General features: G+C 31.5%; 1 protein-coding gene across 1 annotated transcript; it reads left to right on the top strand.

Annotated features, from left to right (window-relative positions):
- Window positions 1-7,089: 7,089 nt before the first annotated feature.
- LOC132736939 (uncharacterized) lies at window positions 7,090-21,232 on the top strand. Its single transcript, XM_060724155.1, has 8 exons — window positions 7,090-7,336; window positions 8,847-9,086; window positions 16,495-16,809; window positions 17,065-17,379; window positions 19,020-19,319; window positions 19,573-19,872; window positions 20,288-20,584; window positions 20,960-21,232. The coding sequence occupies exons 1-8, from the start codon at window positions 7,219-7,221 to the stop codon at window positions 21,190-21,192; spliced, it is 2,118 nt and encodes a 705-aa protein (XP_060580138.1). The 5' UTR covers window positions 7,090-7,218; the 3' UTR covers window positions 21,193-21,232.
- The last annotated feature ends 3,588 nt before the right edge of the window (window positions 21,233-24,820 follow it).

Below are 24,820 nucleotides of genomic sequence, written 5' to 3'. Positions count from 1 at the left end.
ACGGTTTCGAGATTGTTTCAATAAGCTTATAGCTTCAAACACAATGGAACTAAGATAAATCTGTATAGACAAATACTATTGGAAAAGTCTCACCACTGTCGGTGCCAGCAGGTTAAGGAATAAACTAGCAACTTAATCAGCAGTGTAATATTGAAATATACATTGTCGAAAATAGACCTCAAGAGTTTTACAGAATGGAACCTCTTGCACTTACAGCATGGAATTAGTAGCGATGGGGATAGAGACCATTTCGTCAAATTTACTTTTTGTCTGCGCAATTGGAATTTATTTTTTAAAATAATGATATCAGTGTTACATTATTATTTTATTATTGTACATGTAACTTATGGCATAAAACCTACAATATATTTATTTCACTTTCATTTTGATGTGTAAAACGACATCTTATCAAGATAATAAAAATGAACTTTATGACATTTTATACTAACTTATGGGTTTTTACGGAAAATAAACATTTTGTAACCAACGAATGAAAATAAGTATATTTTTCCTGATTGTTGTATTTATAAGTCATTTATGTTCCTTATACTCTCGCAGATATAACGAAATCCTGGTGTCAATCGAAACAGTGCAACCGTATTCCTCGAACTGTAACTATTTGCATACGTACCGCTCACTATAATTTATATTCAATCAAGAAATTCGAAATAAAGTTTAATAAATACTATGCTTTACTGTACCTATAACATTGAGATCGGTAATCATTATCATTAATTATATACTCAATGTGTGTCCACTTATAGTGTGTAGGAGTTAAAGCATTACATATCTACTTTGTGTGAGGTCAAAACATGTTAATTTTATATTTTCAAAATGACCATATAGCATTTATTGATGTTTTCAAATATCAAATTTGAGCATAGTATGTGTTTAATAAATCATTAATTTATTCTTTAACTTTGGCAATTTTCTACATCTATCATGCATTTAACATGTAATGCATCTACGCCGACACCCGCTAGTCCAATGCATAGGTGTGCTACTGTAGTGTGTACTATCTGTGACTTTCAGGTTTCCTTATGCCATTCCAATTATGTTATATCTATTATTCTTCTTAGATCTTCGAAGACGTGAAGGAATCCAAGTGCCAGTCAAAAATTGACATGCACATTGCACAAGCCTGTGATTATTTCAAAATCTATATTATCCCTCGGAAGCATTAAAATCAGCAAAATTACATGAAAATTGCAGACTCGGTTTGATTGAGCCTGTACATGAGGGATTATGAAAAAGTGCAACATCCCATACGCGCCCTAGCACCGGCTATAGCAGTACTCCATTTAATTTTCAACACATGCGAAAAGTCCTGGAAATAATGATCCGGAATAACCAGATTAATATAACAACACCGAATCGAAGTACGGGGCCACTTTTACGGCTGTCGCACACCACCTGACACTTGCAGTTGCTGACATTGAAGAATATAGCTATATAATGCAATTTTTTTTCCCGAGATACTCCAATGTTGTTACACTGTCTGAAATAGATTCCACGACAACTTCAGACTTGCAGATATCCTGATGTCAATATACATAATGACACATAGGCCTTCTTGAAACCCATCTGGGTACAATACATAAATCTGACATTGTTACTTTCCTAGAAATACTGGTAAAATTTGCCATGTTAAATCGTGAGAAAATTGTTGGCATGGGGTGAATATACAAGAATTCTTACAGAACGGATCAAATTTATTAACAATAAAGAATTGAACTTTTTGTTTCTCCCCCAATTATGAAATATAATTCAAGAAAAGTTAATAAATGAATATTTAATTACAATTTTACAAAGCATACAAATTTTTAAAAATATGCATGATAACGGAATGTCAAAACTAGCAAACTTTTAAATGTATATAGTATTATATGTATTTAGAAAATTAGTCAATTAACTATATAGACCAGGAAAATTAAATAAGAGTTTCATAACAGATTTTGTTAGCTGCATTAACTTAAGCAGATGTATGTGATATTTTTTTCTTTTCTTCAGTCATACACAAGTAACATAAAGCCATTTTTTGTGAAATTGTAAGAAAATCCTGGAACTAGCGACCGAGGCATGGGATGGGATAATGCACAATTACTTAGAAGGATCAACACATAATTAGTGACCTTCATAAGTTTGTTTTAGGAAAACAAAGGACTGTAAACATTTAGCATTTCACAATAAATTTCTAGATATAATTTAAAACAAGATATATCAAAACCAGTGTGAACGCCGAAGTCTTATTAAGTTTTAAAATTATTAATAATTGAATTCACTATGAAATTCTAACAAAGCTTAAACGTTTTTGATGTGTGCTCAAATTCTGAAATTTTTATCTTATGCAACAATGTTTTTCTTAGGAAAGTAAGTTTTCCATTATATATCATTTTAATACATTTTATTTCAAATAAATATATGTTTTTGTTGATTTTTCTTTCGCTTCAGTAACCTCTATCAATGTTATACTTATTTCTATCAATATGAAATATGTGTTCATATAAAGAATATGTATTTATACATATTTATTAAACATTTCTTTCACTTCCGTATCTAATACTTGTTTCACATCAATACTTAATATGTCCTGTATTATTATACTTTTTTCACTTCAGTATCAAGTATGCATCAATACCCATTTTATATCAATATCAAACATTCATGATTTTTTTTTCTTTTCTTCCATATCTAAAATATATCGATACTTGTTTCATTTAAATATAGAATATATACAGTACAGTCGACATTGTATAAGAGACCACTCAAGGGACTGCCAAAAAGTGGTCTCTTAATAAAATGGTCTCTCAATAGAATTCTGGAAAATTCGAGACTTTATTATATTACAAGTCATAGATATAATAACATCTTTTTATAAAAACAAAAAAAATACAATATTATATATGCATTACAGTTTCATAATGACATTTATGCCTTTTGTTTAAAAAAGTCATCAATATGTGTTTGTTTTATTTAGTAGAAATTTGTGTACAAATGTGATCTACGCTCATAATACTATTAACAGGTCATTTTGACCCTGAAACAAAGCATATTGTCATAAATTATTGATATGTTCATACACATCTCCTGCTGAACATACTTTCAAATCATCAGCACGACCTCTAGATAATTTTTCATGCAATGAGATTTAAACTTCTTGATTTTTTCAGTAATTAGTTTTCACACTACCCCGATTTCAAAACATAAAAGTTTTAGAGATCTTAGATTATCATTATTTTATTTTTTTTTATTTTTTTTTTATTTTTTTTTTTGTCGAAGGGTCATATTTAATGGGGTACTACATGTATTTTATAAAGCATCAGATGAGCACCTACACCATCAGCAATGAAAGGCTCGGTTCTGTAATGTTTAGTCCACTACGTTTCACGATTTTATTTCGACTACAAACGATGGCATTTGCTATTTACTCAGACTCAATTCTATGCACGATTTCCTCATTCAATTTATCCGGTATTATTAGTTGTCTGTCATTTTTTTCGCTCGTTCCGACGTCATTTTCGATTTGATTTTCTGGAAGGGAAGTCACTCTGAGCACATGACAAAACTGTGCCAATGCGGTGTTGTGATACGTTATTGCTCTGACAAAATATGTCACAATAAATATTACATGTACTATCGGAAAACTGTTTCTTTCTTTCCGATTTTGAAACGATTGCAATTGTTATTCAATTCGTTTTTTACGACAATTATTAGTGACGGTCTAATTGACGGCCGTTTAATAGATACTTTAAGACCAATGACCATGAAAAATATTTGTTTGGTCAAACCTACTCGCTAATTACACAGGTAAGAATGTCCGTTGTGACGATTGTTTGTCACGACCGTTTAATAGATACTTTAACACGGCATTTTGTACATTTAGGCTCACATTTAATGGCCGCTGGCCGCGATATAAAATCGTCGTTTAATGGAATTAACTTATATAGTAAAAATCATCGGGAGGGATTTTATTCGGGCCGCTTAATAAAAAAGTCGCTCAATAAAGGTGGACGCAAGTACAATGCCGACTGTATATGTATAGTATATTTATACATACTTCACTTCAATATCGAATATATTCGATATCTTTTTCAATTTAATATTGGATTAGTTTAAATATTTCTTTCACTTCCATATCGAATATGCATCTGTATTGACTACACGTCAATGATAAATATAAGTAAAGATCAATTTCACATAAGTATCGAAAATGTATTAATATTTTGTTTACAATTATTCATCAATATTTCTCTCTAATAAGTTATGTACAATATTTTTTTCTCTTGAATGTCAAAATGTAAAAATTCTTTCACATCCATTTCACTATTTTCAATACTCCTTTCACTTCAAAATAGATTGAGAATCAAAAGTTATTTCACACCTATATTGATATTGATAGATGGTTGTTCACATAAATGGTGAATATGCTTCGTTCAAAGCGCCATTTGTACACGGTGAATGATCCAATGATTCATACGGCGAAAGAACTATGTTAACATTATCTCTGAAAATTAAAAAAAAACAACACTTTATCCTAGGCTGCTGACAGGAAAAGACTCTGCTCACACGACCATTGTATATCAACTTCATGATCGGTACTGTTCACTATTTAAAAGGAACATATTTGAAAAATTTATGTGTAAGATATAAAGCAGAGTTTAAGTTAAATATTGATAAAGAATCCTAAGAGATGGCCATCCCCATGCTTATCTGATGAAACAATTTGACGCAGCTTTAAGAATAATCAAATATTCGTTGGTATTGTTTTTACCATTACATGCATGCTACTGAAAGGAAACTAGAATTACTGAAATTCATTGCCTTTTTATCAAATTTCGCTTTGAAATGTTAGTATATGCTACAAAATCAAGAATTTATTCAGTATCACTACACGGAATCAAGAAATCAGAAAGATCAGGAACACAAAATAGGACAAAGACACCAATAAGACATGTTTTTGCAAAGAACGTACGTTTCTGTTCCGGTAACAATGCCTTTCATATGCTTAATTTGTAAGCATATCATACTATATGTATGTCATTTTCTATATTAAAGTTCAGCTGTTCTCCATATCAGACGTGCAATCATTGTTATTGTTTTCGTAGATTACCTTAACTCTCAATCTACCGACAAAACACAATGGAGCAGCAAATGGGCCAGCTCGCAACGCCTTGACATGTACACATAGTCAGCATAACCACTATACCACTGCGCATGTTCTTTTCTTTTATTTGCTGAACGTCATGTGTTTAGACTGGTATATACCGCGCGAACTTTTCTCCTCAACCAACCAGATTTATTTTTACCTTCTGGCTATATTAGAAATTGTTTCATATACAAACAAAAGAACAAAACGGAGGACATCCGTCATTTCATTGTATTACTCATCAAATACTAATATCACTGAAAACAAATATTCGAGGATTGCAAAGTTATTCACATACTTTTTTGTTTTTCTCCTTATATTTTGATGTTTCTTTTTGAAACAAGTTTCCTTAAAATACGAAAATTATTTTACACAGAAATAGATTGAAATTTACAAACGTAAATGCTTAAAATCTTTAATATACATTTCGTCAACATAAATTACAAATAAGGAATATAAAAAATCAGGAGTAGACAATATATATAAATCATCAGTTTCATAAAAGGAAATGAGTGTTTGGTCAAAGGGTCTAAACAATTGCATGACATAAATGCTCATCGAACATACAGTAACATTTATTTTCGTAATCATTACAAATATCCTTTGAGCTCCACAACGAGGAATCAAGAGACAATTAAAATTGTCTGTAATCGTGAATTTCTTCAATTTGATATACAACAGCTTACTAAAATCGTTACACAAGTCGCAGGTGGGTACTAAATGTCACGTTTTATATTCTTCCTTTTTATGCTTTATTCTTCCATATTTACTGTAAGTCAATATAGATATGTAAGCAAAATTATGTCAACCTGCTTAAGTCACAACACAACTATTTTGACAATTGTGATAAAAAGCCCTTTGTAGTCTTCAAAACGGAATTGTAATGTGTCCATCCTCTTTTATTATTAAAATTAAAAAAAGTTGTTTCAGAAATAAAACCGGAAAAAAACCTTTGACAAATTATAGATGCTTGTATTAAAGGTGACAGGTATGTCAGTACTAAAACAGCACTAGAATGTAAGACAAAGAGTAAACTGGAGTATTTTCTACTGCTTGTAAGATATGTATTATACGATTTTAAAAGTGCGGGAAAGTAAAATTGATCAGGTTGTGTGACTGGAGTGATTAGAAATGGAATAAAATTATTGAGTAATTAGATAAAAGGTTTTGATATACTAACACTTTGTCATCGGTATCAGTATTTCTTTCCAGCTCCAACTATTGATAATGCTGAAAATAAAATCAGATTTAATATTAATATAACCTTTGAAGAAAATGATATCATTGTTGTTCAAAATATACCTTTAGTTCTTTTCTGTTTAATCGATGCAATGCAATTGCAACACATACGCTGAGTAAAACAATAGATGCAGCAAAAATGGAACCAAGAAGAGTCCAAATAAGGTCTTTCAATGATTTTATGATGCTTCGACTTCCCAATTATAACACAATCATTGGCATGTAAGTCATCATGCACCTGTCCGGAAACGGAAATAAAATTGTCCTGTAGGAATTTACACTAAGTCTATAACGACTTGGCTATTACAATATTTTCAGCAGAATTCATGACTTACCATCAAAGTCAATGATCGTTAATCTGGTTCTTTGAAAAGAGGGGACTTTAATTACCATCACTTGCAAAATTGCTCGTTTTAATACAACATCACAAAATGTAAATGCTAGATTTTGGTAAACGTTATAGAGCCTTATGAATCATTCAATAATTTGTACCAGCTCCAAACAGTACAATATCATCTACAGCCATTATCTGAACCAAAAACGTAATCGAATATAACAACAAGTTTAATACTATATAATGATCGAGGAAGTTTTCACTTAAGGTGCGTTTGATGATAATTACAGGGGAAACAACAGATATAATGTGATAAACTTTACATTTATAGTGTTTGCTGGAGTACTAGTAGTCGAATGTTTGGGCCGGACGTCACACACTTGAAAAACAATTGGATCTAACCCACGACTCATTCAACTGCATGAAATCGTAAACAATGGTTTATTTATAACATGAATAAGAATGAAAGTTAAGCAGCTATTAACTTTTTTTTGAAATTATGTATTTTATCTTAATGAATAATTTGGATACTATTACATATAAAATGTCAAAGGATATCTGTCATATATGCAGGATATTTTCGGTTATATTATCAACAGTGATTATACCCAGCAAAGGTATGTTTTGTTTTTGTTTTATTTGTCACTTATTGTTCTATAATGTGTCTTAATCAAAATACTTTGCTGCTATGGCGCGACGATAGGCCTTTGCTTCCATACTTTGAATAGACTTTGTTAAGTTGCTTCACTGCTTTTTGATGTAAAAAATTTAACACTGAAAAATGTTTTTGACATGACGGGGCTGGTAATAATTTTTCGAGATTTATGCTTTATTTGATAGGTTTAGACCAATAAGTTGTCTACAAAAGTTGAAACCCTTTAAACTCCGTTTTTCCAAAATGATATCATCTACTGTGAAAACATGACCCAAAATTGAAAATCATGGCAACGCATTTCAATAAAATTGTGCTTGAAATAGCACAAAAAATACGATTTTCATTTGTTTCTCTTTATTTACCCGGCTTTGTAAAAATTCAGATATTGTAGTTTTAGGCTTTGAACCTGTGTGGAGTTTCATTTATTTTGCAACAGCATGGCAGATGTAACGAAGTAAAGCCACCAAAAGGAAATAAGAACCTCTGGTCACTATTGCCGCTTTCCTATACTGCCTTTCTCTAAAGAAATAACTATCACCCCTTCAGAAACTTGTAGAATATAAGCCCCCTTTCATTGACCTTAAATTGATAATTGTTTTCAAACTAACTACTGAGAGCTTGAAGCTACTGTCCTGGTCGCAGTACTGACAACCCTGTCATAATGCCGCAGAAAAGCGACCCAATTTCTATGTATACATACTTATTCCTGCTGGAAAAATAATTACCTAGTTTCAGATATGAAGTTAAAACACAATGCCTCAAGCTAATCTTAAACCTGTATAATATCTTCCGAGTGAAAAACAATCACAAGACAGAAGCACTTACCACTCGAAAACCGCTCCCTTTGAAATATTAACTTGGATTAAGATATTAAGGCCCCCCACCTTCCCTTTTAATTTCAGCTTATTGTACTGGTGAATAGTTGTTGTATTATTATTGTTGCATTAGAAGTTTAATATTATTCGACAAGGAATGAATTTGTTTTCGTGCTTCTCTGATTAATTCAACAAGCAAAAGTCCAAATCAGAAATAAAAGAATGTGAAGGTCATTCAACTTACAGCTGCTACATTTGTAATAGAAACTAATCAGATATAAAATTATTAAGTTATGACTTAACTTGAAGAAAAGTTTGTATGTTTCTATTTTCTTATCTATTTGAAGCAAATCGTCAATAAATTCAAGTAAATTTTGAAAAATAAAAACACTTGACAGGTAGTCTGTATTGAAAGGGGGTCAACTTTGTTTGCGAGGATCATTTTCTTCGTGTGAGGTTGTCATTATACATTGACTGGCGGTCATTATATTATGGCTGGGGAGTCGATATACTTTATAAAAATATAGACCGGGAGGTTTATAATTCTATGAGGGCCAACCGGTTTTCAATTCCGTAGAGACATCAAGCATATTCAATGTGTCTCTGCTGCTTTATGCATGAATGTTTGTTTTAATGTTTTATAACCTTACGCACTAGGTGTAGTGCTAGACTGTTATAGCACAACACGTCCGGAGTACGACGGCCATCAGCAGACAACTGTTACCGGAATGCCGTGTTTACGATGGGATCAGTTTCCTGACTACAATGCGGGTGACTTCCCAGATGCCACAAAATCAGATGCAGCTAATTTCTGTCGTACTGCAGGTGACAAAACCACACTCTGGTGTTTAACAACTAATGAAAAAGAATGGGAGAAGTGTGGTATCAATAAATGTGGTGAGCAAAAATATATAGAGGATATTCAAGTTTTTTCTATTAATACATGATTTATTTTCATCGAGTGGGATGAAAATAAATATTTCATGAGTGGCGGTAGCCACGAGTGAAATATGGTAATTTTCGTGCCATAAGATGAAAATAAATCACGTATTTATAGAAAAAAACTTGAATTTTCTGTTTATTATATACATTTTTCTCTTTTTTGACATTAAAATTTGAAAGATTTTCCCTTAAATTTTGTGTACTGGCAAAATTTAAAAGAAAGTAGTCCGGCAAGACACCAGTGAAAATACGGAAAATATGTTTCACTGCAGTGAAAAATAAATTTTTACAGTGAAAATACAGAAAATGAAAATACGCATTTTATTTCATCAATATTTTTCAATATTTCATTTATAAGTATATGATAAATCTTTTTACACAAATAAAATTATAATAAGTGACAAGATATTAAAAAGGAATTTTCCGTTTTTTCACTGGTGTCTTGCCGGACTACTTTCTTTTAAACTCTGCAGACTTTATAACACGAAATAAACGTGCGTTAACCCTATATTTAAGGACAAATAAGAAGGAAAAAGAATAAGTAGTAGAAGAAGTAGCAGAAGAAGAAGAGAATTACAAATTTTATTTCTTTAATTAAAAGCGGGTATTCATTGCATGGCATATCTTATGGCATGAAAATTACCATGTTTCACTCGTGGCTACGCCACTCATCAAATCCCACTCGATGAAAATAAATCATGTATTTATAGAAAAAAACTTGAATATCCTCTAATTCTTTTTGTGATTTAAAAGTGTTATCTTGCGAAAATGCATGGCAGGTTGTCCATTTAGTAAACAGTAACAAGAAAATTAACATGTGATTGCTGCTTATGTCTTAAATGTTTTTGCTTTTTACTTTCTGCGTACGATTGTCATCACTTGCAGGCAGACGTCTGTTTTGGCAAATCGCGTTTACGATGGGACCATGTTAACGCATATTGTTCTACCCGGATGGTACAATGTCAAACACAATTTATTTCTACTATGCTCCTTGATATCAAGAACTTTGGTGTTATATCCCATTATCTTAAACCTTTTTATCTCACATAGACGTGTTTTGACGGCTTTTCTTTGAGGCCTCAATTGACAAATAGTTGATAAAATGCCCTGTTTTGACCCTATCACTTGTTTTTGTTTGAGAAATGAATGTTGTTAAAAAGTGATTACTTTTTTTGGCGCCACCCTCTTTAAAAATGCACATCAAGGGGGTGCCAGATGGCGTATGCGCCCGTTTCTGCTTGGTGGAGGTTGAAGGGAGATAGAAGTCCCCCTCATCGCCCAAAAAAATGTCAGGCCCCGAAGGAAACCCCGTTTATTGCCTCCGTCGCATGACTAATTAAAGGTCAGAGGTCCGTAACAGTGTTACGATAATGTGTGCAATCTAGTTAAAGCATGATAAATTAACATTGTATTAACATTTAGTAAAACATGGCAAATATTTATTTGAATAATTGAATATGTAAAGGAGGTTATAAGTTCAAAACGTAGAAAAATATTACTTCATCTATCAGAATAATTGCGGTTTTTTTTTAATTCTGCAAATTCTATTTCTATTTGTGGCAGTTTCAATACATTATGCCTTAAACAAAGCATAATAAACATACTAATGGGATTAGCTAGGAGGCTTGACGATAAAATAAATCGATAGATGAAAAAAACATGATTATTTACAAAAGAAAATAACAATATAACACAACAAAAACATCAAGGACAGACACTTTGTGGCCAGTGCACGTTTAAATATTCAACAAGCATGAATTTATTCTATCAAGTATGCTCAAAGCTAGGTCTGAAAACTGAAACGACAAAGGCCGCTCCTAACATCAACATACGAAAAAGTATTTGGATGATTCACATTTATCATTATCAGATTTGAAAAGAAAATTGGATAGGACTCTATTTTGATTATGATTTATGACATATATTTAATATAGTATGCCAGTCTGTCTTAAATTTGTCAAGATATCCACATTGGATAGCTTTTTCTTTATTTAACTTTAGTACATATGAAATATAATTTCTAGTACCAGCTAAAGATAGCATTGTTTTATGAGTTTTACATTTAAAAATATACATTTTGACATATAAAAGAACTAAATTTATTTCAACATTATCATTTATTGTATTGTTTCCTTTAGTGTAACCAAACAGCATAGTTTCTTTATTCAAGTTTGGCATGTTTATTTTATCTATACAAATTTCGCGTTTTAGTTTATTGCTGTGAATGCATTCCCGACAGATGTGTTCTATAGTTTCAACATGAAGATTAAAAATGCTACATAAGGGACTGTTAATATATTTCATTTTGAACAAAATATTATTTGTACCCAAACTTCTATGGATAAGTCTTACTTGGAACTATTGTATATAAGTATATTTTGTCAATTTGAATGTTACATTATATACCTTCTTCCAGTATTCATCATCATTTGAGAGGCATAGTTTTTGTGACCACTTGACCTGACAATTAATGGGTTTTGGAATTGTTCTCTGTAAAAAGTTAGAAGGGTTGAAGCAGACATTTTGAAAAAAGCTTGTAACTGCTTTTTTAATTCCTAAATATAAAATATGATTTATATTAATATTGTAAGTCTTGCCTTTTTCTTCTGGTGTATAAAACTGGCCATAAATGGAATACATTATTATAGAATGGATTGATTTTATTTTATACTAGAACAATCTTAATGATATGACCTCCATGTATATCAAACTCAAATTGACCTAGATTCATAAATAACCTTCACATTGAAGTTAAATTACTGAATATGCACTGAGTTTTGCTGTTATTGACTGTTACTTGGTAATTGATTAATTGAATATCTTAATATTTTGACAAAACAACGAGACCTTCTTGAGGATTTAACTGACTTGGACTTGAGCTTTAAATGACCTTGGCCGTCAAAGTAAAATTATGAATAATTTGAAATTGCTTTTTTGTTATTTATATCCGGATCTGATTTAGGTCAGGACCTTCATGTATATTTAGCTCAATTTTTTCTTGTCTTATGTATGACATTGACTTTGAAGGTCAAATTATTTTATTTCCACTGATTATCGTTATCATTGGCAGCTGCTTGGTAACAAATCAACAATCGATTACTTTCATACTTAAACAAAACAACCTTTTAGACAAGACATTCTCAAATGTTGAACTGACCTTGATCTAGACTTTAAAATTGCCTTGACTATCACAGTCAAAGAGTTTTATTGCAATTGTCATTATTTTGTTACATTAAAAGGAAAAACTTTTTTGTCTTTAATTTTCTTTTACAAGACTTGTTCAAACCATTTTTTTGTTTGCTTTCAGAAAAAGTTAAAGGTCGGGCGTTGCACACGCCTGGCAATGGCTCTTGTTTTATATTCTGTATTTACTTGCTAACGGTGACATGAATAACATGTTTATGAAATTTAAGAAAAAAATATTAAAACCATTGGAATTTTACAAATGATTCATGGTTGAACCATTATGTTTTTTTGTCCTAAATCTCCTTTATTTTGATCCGATAATTCTTGTTTTGTATATTGTTATTCTTCGATTGTAAACAAAGATATGGTAGTTTCCTTGTTAACCAGTATTTTTTTGCAGTTTGTTTATGTAATATTTGATGGTAGCATAATACGATCAATTCAATTTCTATAAAGAAATAAAATAATAATAATTGATCCACATTTTTTAAAATATTTTACACGGGGCAACTGTCGCTTATCAAGGAATTATCTCATACAATCATGATCATTTAACCTTTCCTGCTGGTTCAGATAAGTAGGCTGTCTTTTGCAGAAAAAATGATAATCAGTGGTTAGTCGTCCAAAGAATTTAAAGCCGTTAAGGTCAACCGAGCGCCGAAATATTATATAAACAACCAAACCATCAATCAAAGAGTATAACTATAATGCGAGGATCTTTATAAAGTTTCGACTGTATCAATATCATTTCGTTTTGTGAGCACTGAAAAATGGCATAGCCAAAAGTGAACTGCCTTCCGATAGCCTGCACAACTTGCTATTTCTTTCACCCATTACTTCATGAGCTTTCTGTGAAAAATGGCTGTTTTCATAGAAATATGATTGAAAAGCCTCATGTTACAAGTTAAAATTGCCATGAAATTATATATAACGCTTCAATACAGCTAAAACTTGGCACAGATGTTATCATGACCATAAGCTTTGTAATCATATACTCAATCTCAATTTTCTACTACCATGGCAACAAGGGGACATCTCAAAATTGCCAAACATCACTATTTTGCGTTGAATTTCGCATCAAAGTGCTGCAACTTCTCAATGGATTGAGATAGTGTCAAAGGCTTTTCAGTGTTGGTTACAAGTTACCTTAAGGTAGACCTGAGGCTGTTTTGAGCCTCTCACAAATCCAAAATTTTCTTTGAGACGAGGGGGTCTGCCGACCACCTACAAACCGCCAAACAGAAAGGGCACAGCCCCTACCTGGCACCCCCTTGATGAATCTATTTGATAGGGGATTACGCCGTAAAAGTGATAACTTTAATTAACACCATTTCTCACGAAAACAAGTGTTTGGGGTCTAAATGAGGAATTTTGTTTACATTTAAGGCCTAAAATTGGGGTGGGGTGAAAAGAAGGTGAAAAGGCGAAAAAACGTTGATAAGAGGAAATGGGTTATTGACAGAAATAATGAAAAATATTGGAATTACCCAAAATCGAGTTTTCCCATGTCAAAACATGGCTTTACACAAACTTTTGAAAAGAAATTGTTGTTTGCAGCATTTTTTAAATTTCTTTTCAATAACCGATTATCACGCATCCTAATTAAAATACAACATAAGCATTGGTACGTTGTCCTCGGTGGCAGCTGAGGCCTGTTTTATCAACAACATGCATCAATGTTAAACATGATACCTCTCTCTTCATCATGAAACTGCTTATAAATAAACAATGCCGTCAGCTTGGATCATCATTAATTTCACCATCAAAGGTAATAACAATTTTACCTCAGTCGTCATCAACATCGTCATTATCAAACTCATCATCATGCCCATTGTCATCAAACTCATCACCATTATCATCATCATTATCATCACTTTATTATTTTCACCACTTTCATCCCAGTCATCTTCAAAATCATAATTTAAAACTCCTCTGTAATCAAAATATAATTACAGTCAAAATCATTATTGCAATCTTTATTATGATAATGACAACTATCATTATCAAAATCATCATCACCACGATCATCTTCATTATTGAAATTATTTAAAAGATAACAACTCAAACGTCGTCATTTCAAACCATGATCACCTTTATCATCATCATCATCATTACCATCATCATCATCATCATTAAAATCAGTATAATTTAAGTTAACTTCATAATCATCAGCACTTAAATTATTACATTCATCGCCATAATTTTTTATCATCTCCATCATAATCATTAGAAGCTTATTATCATTACATTGATCATTCTCATGAAAAAAAAAATCATCGGTATCATCTGCATCACAGTTTTTCAATCAAATTAGGTAGTATCATTACACCAATCATCAAAAGTTTTATCATCATCAAACTCATATTTATCCTCACGAGGTCCGATTTCTGTTATACAGTATTTCCTTATTTAAAGGTCGGGGTTTGACAAATTTATTTTTCTCTAAATATGTTTGAAATCAAACATGTGTTTCTCAAATTTTCGAATCAATGATGAGGATGGTGAACAGTTGAGGAAGACAACTGCGGGATCCAATGGACACACAGTTTTCATATGACGCACTTAGGCCCGATATCTCACTTATTTCTTCACGGTAAATCTTGCATCTTAATCAACTATGGCGTTCACAGTGCTGGTGTCTTTCTCAGAGGTAGCGAAATTGGCTGCCCATGGCGGAGATACTCTTTAACATTAGTTCTCCCTTCCTGTTACACCCACCTGACAGTTATACGATATAGAAGGTCCTTTTTGTCATAAACTAAATATAGATCCGATTTTGTTTCTGACGCGCATTTACCCAATAACCCTTGAATTTTGCAATAAGCTTTCTGCTGCTCTCTCAAATCTTAATGTCACCAAGCCATGTTTTAACCAGTAAACAAAACTACATATATTGAAATGACCTGCTAAAATTTTAGTGTGTAAATCATGTGCATAGATTGTTGGTTAGAAAATCTATATTTTTCCAGTGGTTATACAATCCATGTACTTTCAAGTGCTAATCATGCTAATTGAGCTGTTGCCACTAATTAAAATATGCCCCTTGTACGTGCAAAACGTTCAGGAAGAATAATTGTATGACATATATTATTTTTATAAATGTATTTGTTTTAAATTATATTTATAAATAAAATTAATATAGAATATACTTAACCAAATTTCTTATTAGTCACCCCTTAAAAACTTGTTTCAAAAGGTCTTATCTATGTTAACAATCTTTTCTGACATAATATTCTGACTGTTACTTCTTTTACGCCAACAAATTGAAACCAAGCTATCCTATTAAAATCAACCATGCGGGATAAAATTACAACTGCCAATTTCATTCACGTGCATCGCAAGGAAATGTACCTTGTATCAAATGTGACGTATTAAAATGCTATTAGAAACAGAAATATGCCGACATTTTCAAAATATGAACAAGGAAGCAACGTTGGTCATCACAATTTCTTTGCGCTTTACACTGATTTTCCGCTGTAAACTGTATTTAAAGACCAGCATAATTACGGGGGAGAAAGTGTTTCACGAGGGTATTTTGAGTTATCACATGAACTCCAGTACATTTGAAAAGTCGGGTATAAATTTGTTAGCCGGGGCTTTTTGTTTGTAATTTTGCATATAATTAGGTAAATATATATGGATACTAGCAAAATGGCAAATAATTTGGAAATTTTACTCAAAACTACCAGATTTTAAGCAAAAGGCGATGAAAAATTGACTATGAATTACAGTGAATTAGTTTTTGACACATAATGCAATATGTAAGGCAAACTTTATTATTAAATATAAATTTAGCACATAAAACTCACTTTTTTAGTAGTATATACAATAGTTCTCCGACGAACTCCGTGGCAGTTATCACAAAAACCCCTTGACAAGTTATCATAAGAACTCCATCTCTCGTGTAACACTTCCTCCTCCGTGATATTCCTTCTCTTTCGTGTTGTTACAAATCAAATATCCGCCGATATGACAAGGACAAACATCAGAATAATTGAAAATAACTGTTTTCAGTATAACAGATATCAATGAAATATAAGAAAAATGGGTTGATATAGCGATAACTTTCGAAAGGAGTGACTTATTAGAAAATTGGTAGAGATGATCATATTAACTAAACATTAATTCAGTAAAATAAAATGTGAATGCTTTAGTTGATGATGGAATTATTCTACAGGTGATGATGGTTTGAGTAAGTGTGGTCTGTTGACTATTGACAAACCCACAATACTAGGACGGTATGTCGTATTTTCTTTTACCCCCGACATCTATGATCCAAATGCAATTCTGGAATGGCAGCGCAGCATGAATGGAACAGATCAATGGAAAACGCTTCCTTTAAACAACAACTTTACACAATATGAGAAAAATTGGATTTACTACCTGATATTAACTGACTGTAAGAAAAAACAAGACGAGGGATTTTACCGAATTCATTATTATAATGAGACTATACATTGCTGGATGGACGCTGGGGAACTGACGCTTAAAGGTATTGTAGAATAAATATTTTGCTGTATATTTAATTTTCTTTAATGTTTCAATGTATTTCTATGTTTATAAGTAATTAGGTAGCCACTATCTATAGCTAGCCATAATCAATTATCATTATTTTTTATTTACATTATCTCACTGTAATTGCTTATTGAATATTTATTTATATATTACATTATATATGGTCTGAACAAAAAATGTTTATATCAACACAAATTAAATTACCATTTGCCTTACTATATTTTATTTTAAGCTATAAACAATTCATGTGGACTCGTCTACCTCAGATCTGAAAAGGAGATTGTTAATGGAACCGTGAAAATCGAATATTATCCGTCAACTGATGTGATGCAAAATAGTTCTAGTTTCGAACGTAGATGGATACATTCCGTCAGAGGAAAACACAAAGAATTGACATTGGTTGGTGGTAGTTACGAGGAGACATTTGAGGAAAATAATAAATATGTGTTGACAATATCCATGTTCAATATTTCTATGAATGGAGATTATGGTGTTTATTGCGGCTCTTCCGCAAAATACACAGATTTTATAACTGTGAAAATACCAGGTTTGTGTATGTTTCTAAACTGAAATATTCTTAAGATCAAAAGAAACATAAACGGTGATATAGTTTGTATTTAAAACAAATAATAAAAGAGTAAAAAGCTATATTGATATACACTTGAAAGATACTTCTAACACAACATATGAATATGATTTAATATGTCATTCAGTACTCTCTGCACATGAATGTAACGCAGTTATTTAAACGCAGTTATTTAAACATGACGGGCGGCCAGTTCTACTTGCTGATCGATTTAACCTACAGTAATGTGAGCGAAACACATCAATTATGATTATTTATATTATGCGATTGCCCACAAACTGACATCTATGACATTTTTATTTTTACACGAATTTTGACAAAACTATTGTCCGATTTGAACTTGATGTTTTGTTAAAGTTTTGCATGCAGTATCTAATCTTCAAAATTTTTGAAGGTACTTACTTTTAAGTTCTGCATGAAAACTTATTTATTTTATGAACTTATATTATTGAAACTAAAATCGTGTCTGCTTCATCATAAGGCAAGGTCATCATACAAGGTCCATAACTCTGATAAGGTTTTGCATTAACTTTCCTCTGAATGACAGCTCTTGTAACAAAATGCTATTTCACTTTTACGAAATACCATTTCATTTTTTAACGACACGTTGATTTACTTTTATCGTTTCGTAAATACGAAATGTCATTTCGTAAATAATATTTCGTTTTTAGCAACTGTTATTTTCTTTTTGTAACAAATAATTTTTTACAAATACTATTTCGTTTTTAACAAAAATGTCATTTTTTTATAACAAATAGTAGTTCGTTATTAAAAGATTTACGGATGTGTATGTGCATCGTAATAATAACCGGTGTAAGCGACAATTAAAAATTATAAAAAAACTCTTATTGTAAAAAAATATGCTCTGCATTCAATATTGAAAGCGCGCGGGCCATCGACATGCATCAATAAAACCATTCAAAATCATCAATTTTGTTACAAAAAAATACAAATCATTTAAAATGTTGCACTAATTTTGCATTTAAATCATACATGTGAATGTGTTGAATAAGTGTGTTCGCGAATCAAGCGAGCTTTACAACTCTAGACTCTACCGAAAAAGAATCAGGCCCTAAAACAGGAAAGTATAACAATTCACGGATATGTTTGTACAATATGTAACTATATCTATAAGAACAGAAACATTACTTGATCGAAACATTACTTGAAAATAGCTTCCCGTACACAAAATGATCATAATAAAAATCTAAGCACAAAATAAGCAGACTTTACATATTAAGTAAAACAAAATTTACTTTTATCATTACTGTTATTATATTTATTATTATTATTATTATTATTATTATTATTATTATTATTATTTGTACATTACAAGACAATGAATCCGTAATCAGATTAAAATTAAAAAAATTACGTAGGTTTTGCGTTAGAAGTGTTGTTTAGAGTGCATATACATGTATACATAAACTCAACAAGTGCGTGTACAGATTGATTTATCTTCAGGTCTGTCTAAATGTGTCTTTGTTTAAATATATCAGTGTAGTATAGGGCAAACTATCAAAATATTTATATACCAAAAAGAATATAAATAATTCATTATCTGTTTATATTGTTAAAAAATAGTATGCATATTTTTTTAGAACCACCAAGTGTACCTGGAATAGTTGGTCTACAAGACATAGAAAATTGCACTGACTGTGTTGTTGGTGAAGATAATGAGATGTTCAAACTTGCCTGTGAGATACACGGTGGCTCTCGTCCTCTAACGGTTACCATGACAATAGGAAATGAATCATATCCACCTCAAGAATTGAATTCAACAACCTTTATAGTATTTTTCACGGTTAGGGACCACCATCACATGGAAAGTGTAATATTTTCAGTCATGAACGATGCATTGTCGTCACCTTTAAGTGCTACTGCTCAGATGTTTGTTATAAGTAAGTATATTATGCTAATTTAAGTGGATTTAGATGGTATGTTTGAATATTATTACACTATGCCAAATGTTATTATCATTTTTTAAACATTTTTATTTCTTTTCATTCTTAAATGAAAGAAAATGATATTTGCATTTGAAATAAAACTGCATGTATCAACAAAATAAGTTGATTATTTTAATCGCACTCATTATTTTGTTTTGATATTTTTGTTTTATTAAAGGAGATACAACCTTTATTTGTATATTTACAGAACCACCAACGTTTCAATTTTCGGTGCCGGAAATTCTAAGACACGGAGAAGCTGTTAACATCACATGTACGTTGGATGATGGAAGACCCAATCCGAATGTGTATTTTAGTATTTCTGGTTCAGAAGTATCGTCTGCAAACTCACATTATTATAATTCGACTACATCTTTAAATACCAACATTATCACTTTGGCCACATTCAAAATAGAATGGAACAAAGAAAACATCACGTGCTGTCGATATAACGAATGGTACAAAATTGTGCGGGACTGTTCACCACCAAAACAAGTTAACTATCTTTGTAAGTTTTTTGTATAAGATTTCTTTAAAATATTGTGTGTACTACAGTTTATCCAATTCCATTCATAGTCTTCTGAGTGCGCCGATATTTTAGATTCTTTTCACTTGTAATTCATGATTTCCTGTCTGACCGGACTCATTAATGGGACAGAAACGCTATTTATTTGCGAACCAGAATTGCGAAGTCTCTTCAGTGGTCTCATTAGCAAGTTTTTACTGTAATTACAAACTAATGTTAGCAATGTGATGATATTGCTTCAAAACATGTGTACTTTCTTAAGCAAAACAAACAAATACCTTCTGGAATAAAACAACTTTTACTTTCAGCCTGTAACATGAAAACGTATATAGTATTAAATGAAAATTATTTCAATAACAGTAAATGGTATGTATGTTTAATTTCTTGTTTTGTTTAGTACCTCCAACGGATGTGATGTTAGAAGTCAAAGTTGATGCAGACAGTCAAATGTATGCTACTTGCACTGTGTATAGCTCGAATCCAGTCTGCAACGTTCAGTTTAAAGCTCCAAGAGGTATCATCGGATCAGAAAAGTCTTCAGAGAAAATAAGTTTACCCCATGGTGCGTGGAATTCTGTGTATGAAGTAAACTTGATTGTCAGTAAAGAAGACATTGGTACAGATGTAACGTGTATAGTTGAGTGTGACGAGTTTCCTGTTGACCTTACAGACACTGTCAAAATACTTCTGCCTTGTAAGTTTCTAGACATTTCGTTCATTCTGTTGATAAATATCACAAATAATATTTAGATAGAGACCTTAAATATCATAAAACACTTTCGCTCTAAAGACGAAAAAATAGTTAAACTTGTAATTCACTGCCACTTTTTTTAACATTTAAATAAGCATTATATCTTTTTCCACACGTAGACTTAGAATGTGAAATATCACTCTTGGCATATTTTGTTTCATTGTAAAGTAATCTGAGTAACTTCGTTATGATTAATTTATTGCTGCGTTTGTGTTTGTATCTGTATCTGCATATATGAGCTTATCATCAAGATAAATATCCGATTGTACCAATCCCTTTTTATGACAAACATGATGTTGTATTGAAATCAAATTTCAGTCCCTCCAGTTATAAAGTTCAATATATCTGGATCGACATTGAATATTTCTGAAGGAGAGCGGGCACATGTAAAATGTGTAGCTGAAAGCGTTCCTGCCTCCAATATATCATGGATTGAAGAGTTAAATAATGAAAAGATAAGGAAGAAGCAATGTAACATGACACAAAACTGCGTATTAAATATTGATACTGATGAAGTTCCAAACAGACGTTTTATATGCCTGGTTTACTAAACAAAAGTTTATCACACATATCTGACTGTACACATGATAGGTAATGGTTTTACATTCCCTTTGTTTGTTTTAGTAGTTTTCCTTTTAATATTTTACTCTAGTCTCCAAAAACAAGAATCCGTGCCTTGTTAAACAGAGTGATAAATTTACAAATTTACAAAAGTTACAATTTGAAAAGAAGAATGTCGTTTGTTTTTTAATACTATGTTTCATAATTTAAAGCGTTTCCATTTAAATGATTCAATTTTCTTTCCGATATAATACTTGTCAACAGCTTACATATGTACCTGTTCATCTCACGTCTCTTTTTAGTTTTACTAAACAAATCTCAATTTGTACCCTTGATACAAATTGATTTCATATCGATATAATATGTTTCTTTGCGTTAAAATACATTATCAAATATTAATCATAAACGTGAAATTCATGTTAATTAATCTAGGTAAGTCATTAGCTAATCATAAGGAAATTATTCATTTTATAAAGAAACAGCCGATAAAGACAGTAAATACAATGATAACCAGAAAGAAACTGGCCAAGACTCGGACAAATCCATAATTTGGATAATACTTGGTGCATGTGTACTTGCGGTCGGTATCATTGTCATAGCGGTCTTGTTTGCTGTCATCAGGAAAAAACGCCTAAAGTCTACAGGTAAGATTGACTTTATATCTTCTCTGAAAAATGGCGTCATTTGCAGTGCCTTATATATGTTGTCAAATGTCGCTATTACACAAGTATTAGCATTTCCTTAAATGCGAGAATTCTTCCGGGTATTCCAAATTTTGTCGTCAAATTGACTCCTTCCTGAACAATAGAGGAAATGTTCTTCCTTTAGCAGAAATACCCCAAATACTGTTTACCCTGCAGGAGTCTACAAACAGGTTTTTTGCTTCGTATATGAAAGTAGTTATTCAATTATATATACAGGTTATCCGACAAAACAAAAACAAAAACAAAAAAAACATTGCAGACTGCTGTTCCAACGGCGCAACTTTTGTGAGGGTCTTTTTGTCAATCCATTTTGGTTATTGATGTGTATTAAATTCTCCCATTCTGATGTGGGCTTTAGCACATGCAATGTACCGAGTATAAATGAGATCAATCTTGAAGTAGTTGTATATATCGCCAGTCCAGGAATTACGGGACAATTATTTAGAAAAGAATTATGCATTTGTCCAATTTTACGAAGTATCTCATTGAATACGGAAAGTAACCGATTCATACGATGGATGAAAAAGGCGTTTAATTGTTCAAGCGCCTTGTTTCTTTGCGTTCATATTATTCCTTCATTATTCAGCGAACAAAAATATGCATACTCAAATGAACGACATTACACCTACAGTGTTTAAATCAACACAATATTTTAGCTCGATCATGATGAGAACATGATGAACCAGCTGTTTTGTAGCATGTCCTTTGACTAAAAGGCCTTGGGCTGAGCTTAACAACTTAACCACGAGCATGTATAACTTTGTACAAGAGTATCGTGTAAGCAAGCCACACGTCTGCATAAGTGTCTTTTTTCGTTGGACACTTTGGCAACAATATTAATTCTAAGCTTATTTCTGTTTAATAACGTTTATCCATTACATTTTCTTTGTATTTACAAACGGCATTATAAGTTATGTTGGCATTTCTTTTATATATTTTTTCTTCAACATTACAGAAGAGAGGGAACGCCGGGTAGATTATCACAAGCATGAGGAAGATAAAGTGTAAGTGTTTCTTTACAATTGATAAATACTTTATCAAAGAATAAGATTGATTGTAAACTTTTATTTAAGACCTTTGTTTCAGGTAGTGAAAGAAACGAAATTTCTTAATTTTCCTGCAACTGTATATGTGCATACATGTGTATTTATTTTACGTTGACTTTTTTAATATATCATATGCATTAACGATCAAAATTTGATTACTTTCTCACATTACATTGTAAATACTAAAAGCTTTTTAATGATTTGTATATTTCAGAGATATTTGTGCCATGTTACAATTTAGACTGTTCAATTTAAATCTACTTTTAATTTTTAAAAACAAACATAAGAATCATGGTCCTGTGTCTACTATTGCAGATTTTCTCAACAAAACCCGGAGGTTCGTCCTTTGGGAAAGCTTAATCAGAATGCGCATGCGCTTGAGAACGAGGCAGAAGTACCTGTATATTCTCAACCAGTCAAAAAGAAAACGATTGACGACTCGGACAATACATATGCGCAAGTAAACAAAACAGGAGCATCAGCTTCTTCTTCAAAGACGGAAAAGGTGTGGATAACAATTATCACATTTTCTTTTGTTTTATAATTATATAGAGACGTTGTGATGGCTTGCGTAAGGTCATCTGCATATTTGATATAATAATTTACTTGACTGAACATTTTTGTAACAGCTTTTCATCAGATGAAGAATAAATTTAGATTTAAATATTATGAAATCTGGAAAATAGGTATATTTTATGTTTGTGTTTGATTTAATTTTAAGCTCCAACATGCACAGGAGGGACATTTACTATATGCTGATCTTGACTTTGATCCAAATGAGACTCCATCAAAAGCAGCAGTTGCCAAGCGGCGAGATTCCCCTACAGAATATGCTGATATAGATTATGTAAAGACAAAAACTAAGAAAGGCATCTATGATACTCCTACGGAACAAGACAATATTTATGCAAACCAGTAGATTTATTTGATAGAAATGACGTTTGTGTCATTAAAAAATCAACTTTACACACGAAACACTGTAAATATTAGCATGTGTATGCGAGTGTTTGTCAGGGCTTATTGCCAATACCCTAAGATTTAATCTGTCGTGAAAGTGAGTTATTGAACTCTGATGAATTGCTTTTTGTGTTATGTGTTTTTCCTTTGTTTTTTATGACAATGTTTCTTTCGCATGAACCTTAACTGATAATTGCAAAAAGAATATTTTATCATTAATCAATGTAGATATATTGTTAAAACCTTTTTTAAAGTTTCACTTGCTATTTTATAAAATTGACAACTAAAAAGTCAGACAAGGATTTTATTTTCATTCAAATCACCTTGCCGATAGTTTATAATTGAATCGGGAAAATGGATTTAAAGACGTTGCGTGTCATTAACAAACAAGAACGTGTATTATTTGCATAACAAGTAACATAAAACATTATGAAAAAAAACATCAGTATTAAGTGAAGTACATTTCGATTAAATTATGATATATTAAAATATCCCGCAATCAGAAACGTTTACAAATAATTATGAGTGTAAACTTCAAAATTATGCCATTCACACTTTTTTATTGTTAGGACATGATAGTCAACGTATACAAAAGTAAGTACAATTAACCCATTGACTTCACACCATATAATACCGCATAATTAGGAATTATATCATGATTTTGAGAGGGGTTTATTTTTGCTATTTCATAGGAAGGTATGGAGTTCAGATGTCCAGTTATAACATCACAAAGGTCATAGACTTTGATAATGTCAAACATCTGAAACGACATACCACAACAATCTTAGATTTATTATATTTTGAAATTCAATGAATGCGATAAAAGTGAAGAAATCAGTGTTTGACAATAAAGTAGTTCAATATGCTATAAAAATGTTGATGAATTTATCATTTGCACAATTATTTTGATA

Source organism: Ruditapes philippinarum, unplaced genomic scaffold, assembly GCF_026571515.1.
Source record: "Ruditapes philippinarum isolate M1 unplaced genomic scaffold, ASM2657151v2 ctg9200_1_1_1_1, whole genome shotgun sequence".
In the NCBI taxonomy this organism is placed as follows: domain Eukaryota; kingdom Metazoa; phylum Mollusca; class Bivalvia; order Venerida; family Veneridae; genus Ruditapes; species Ruditapes philippinarum.
Note: the sequence above shows the minus strand (reverse complement) of the source record. Positions and strands in the feature narration are given on the sequence as shown.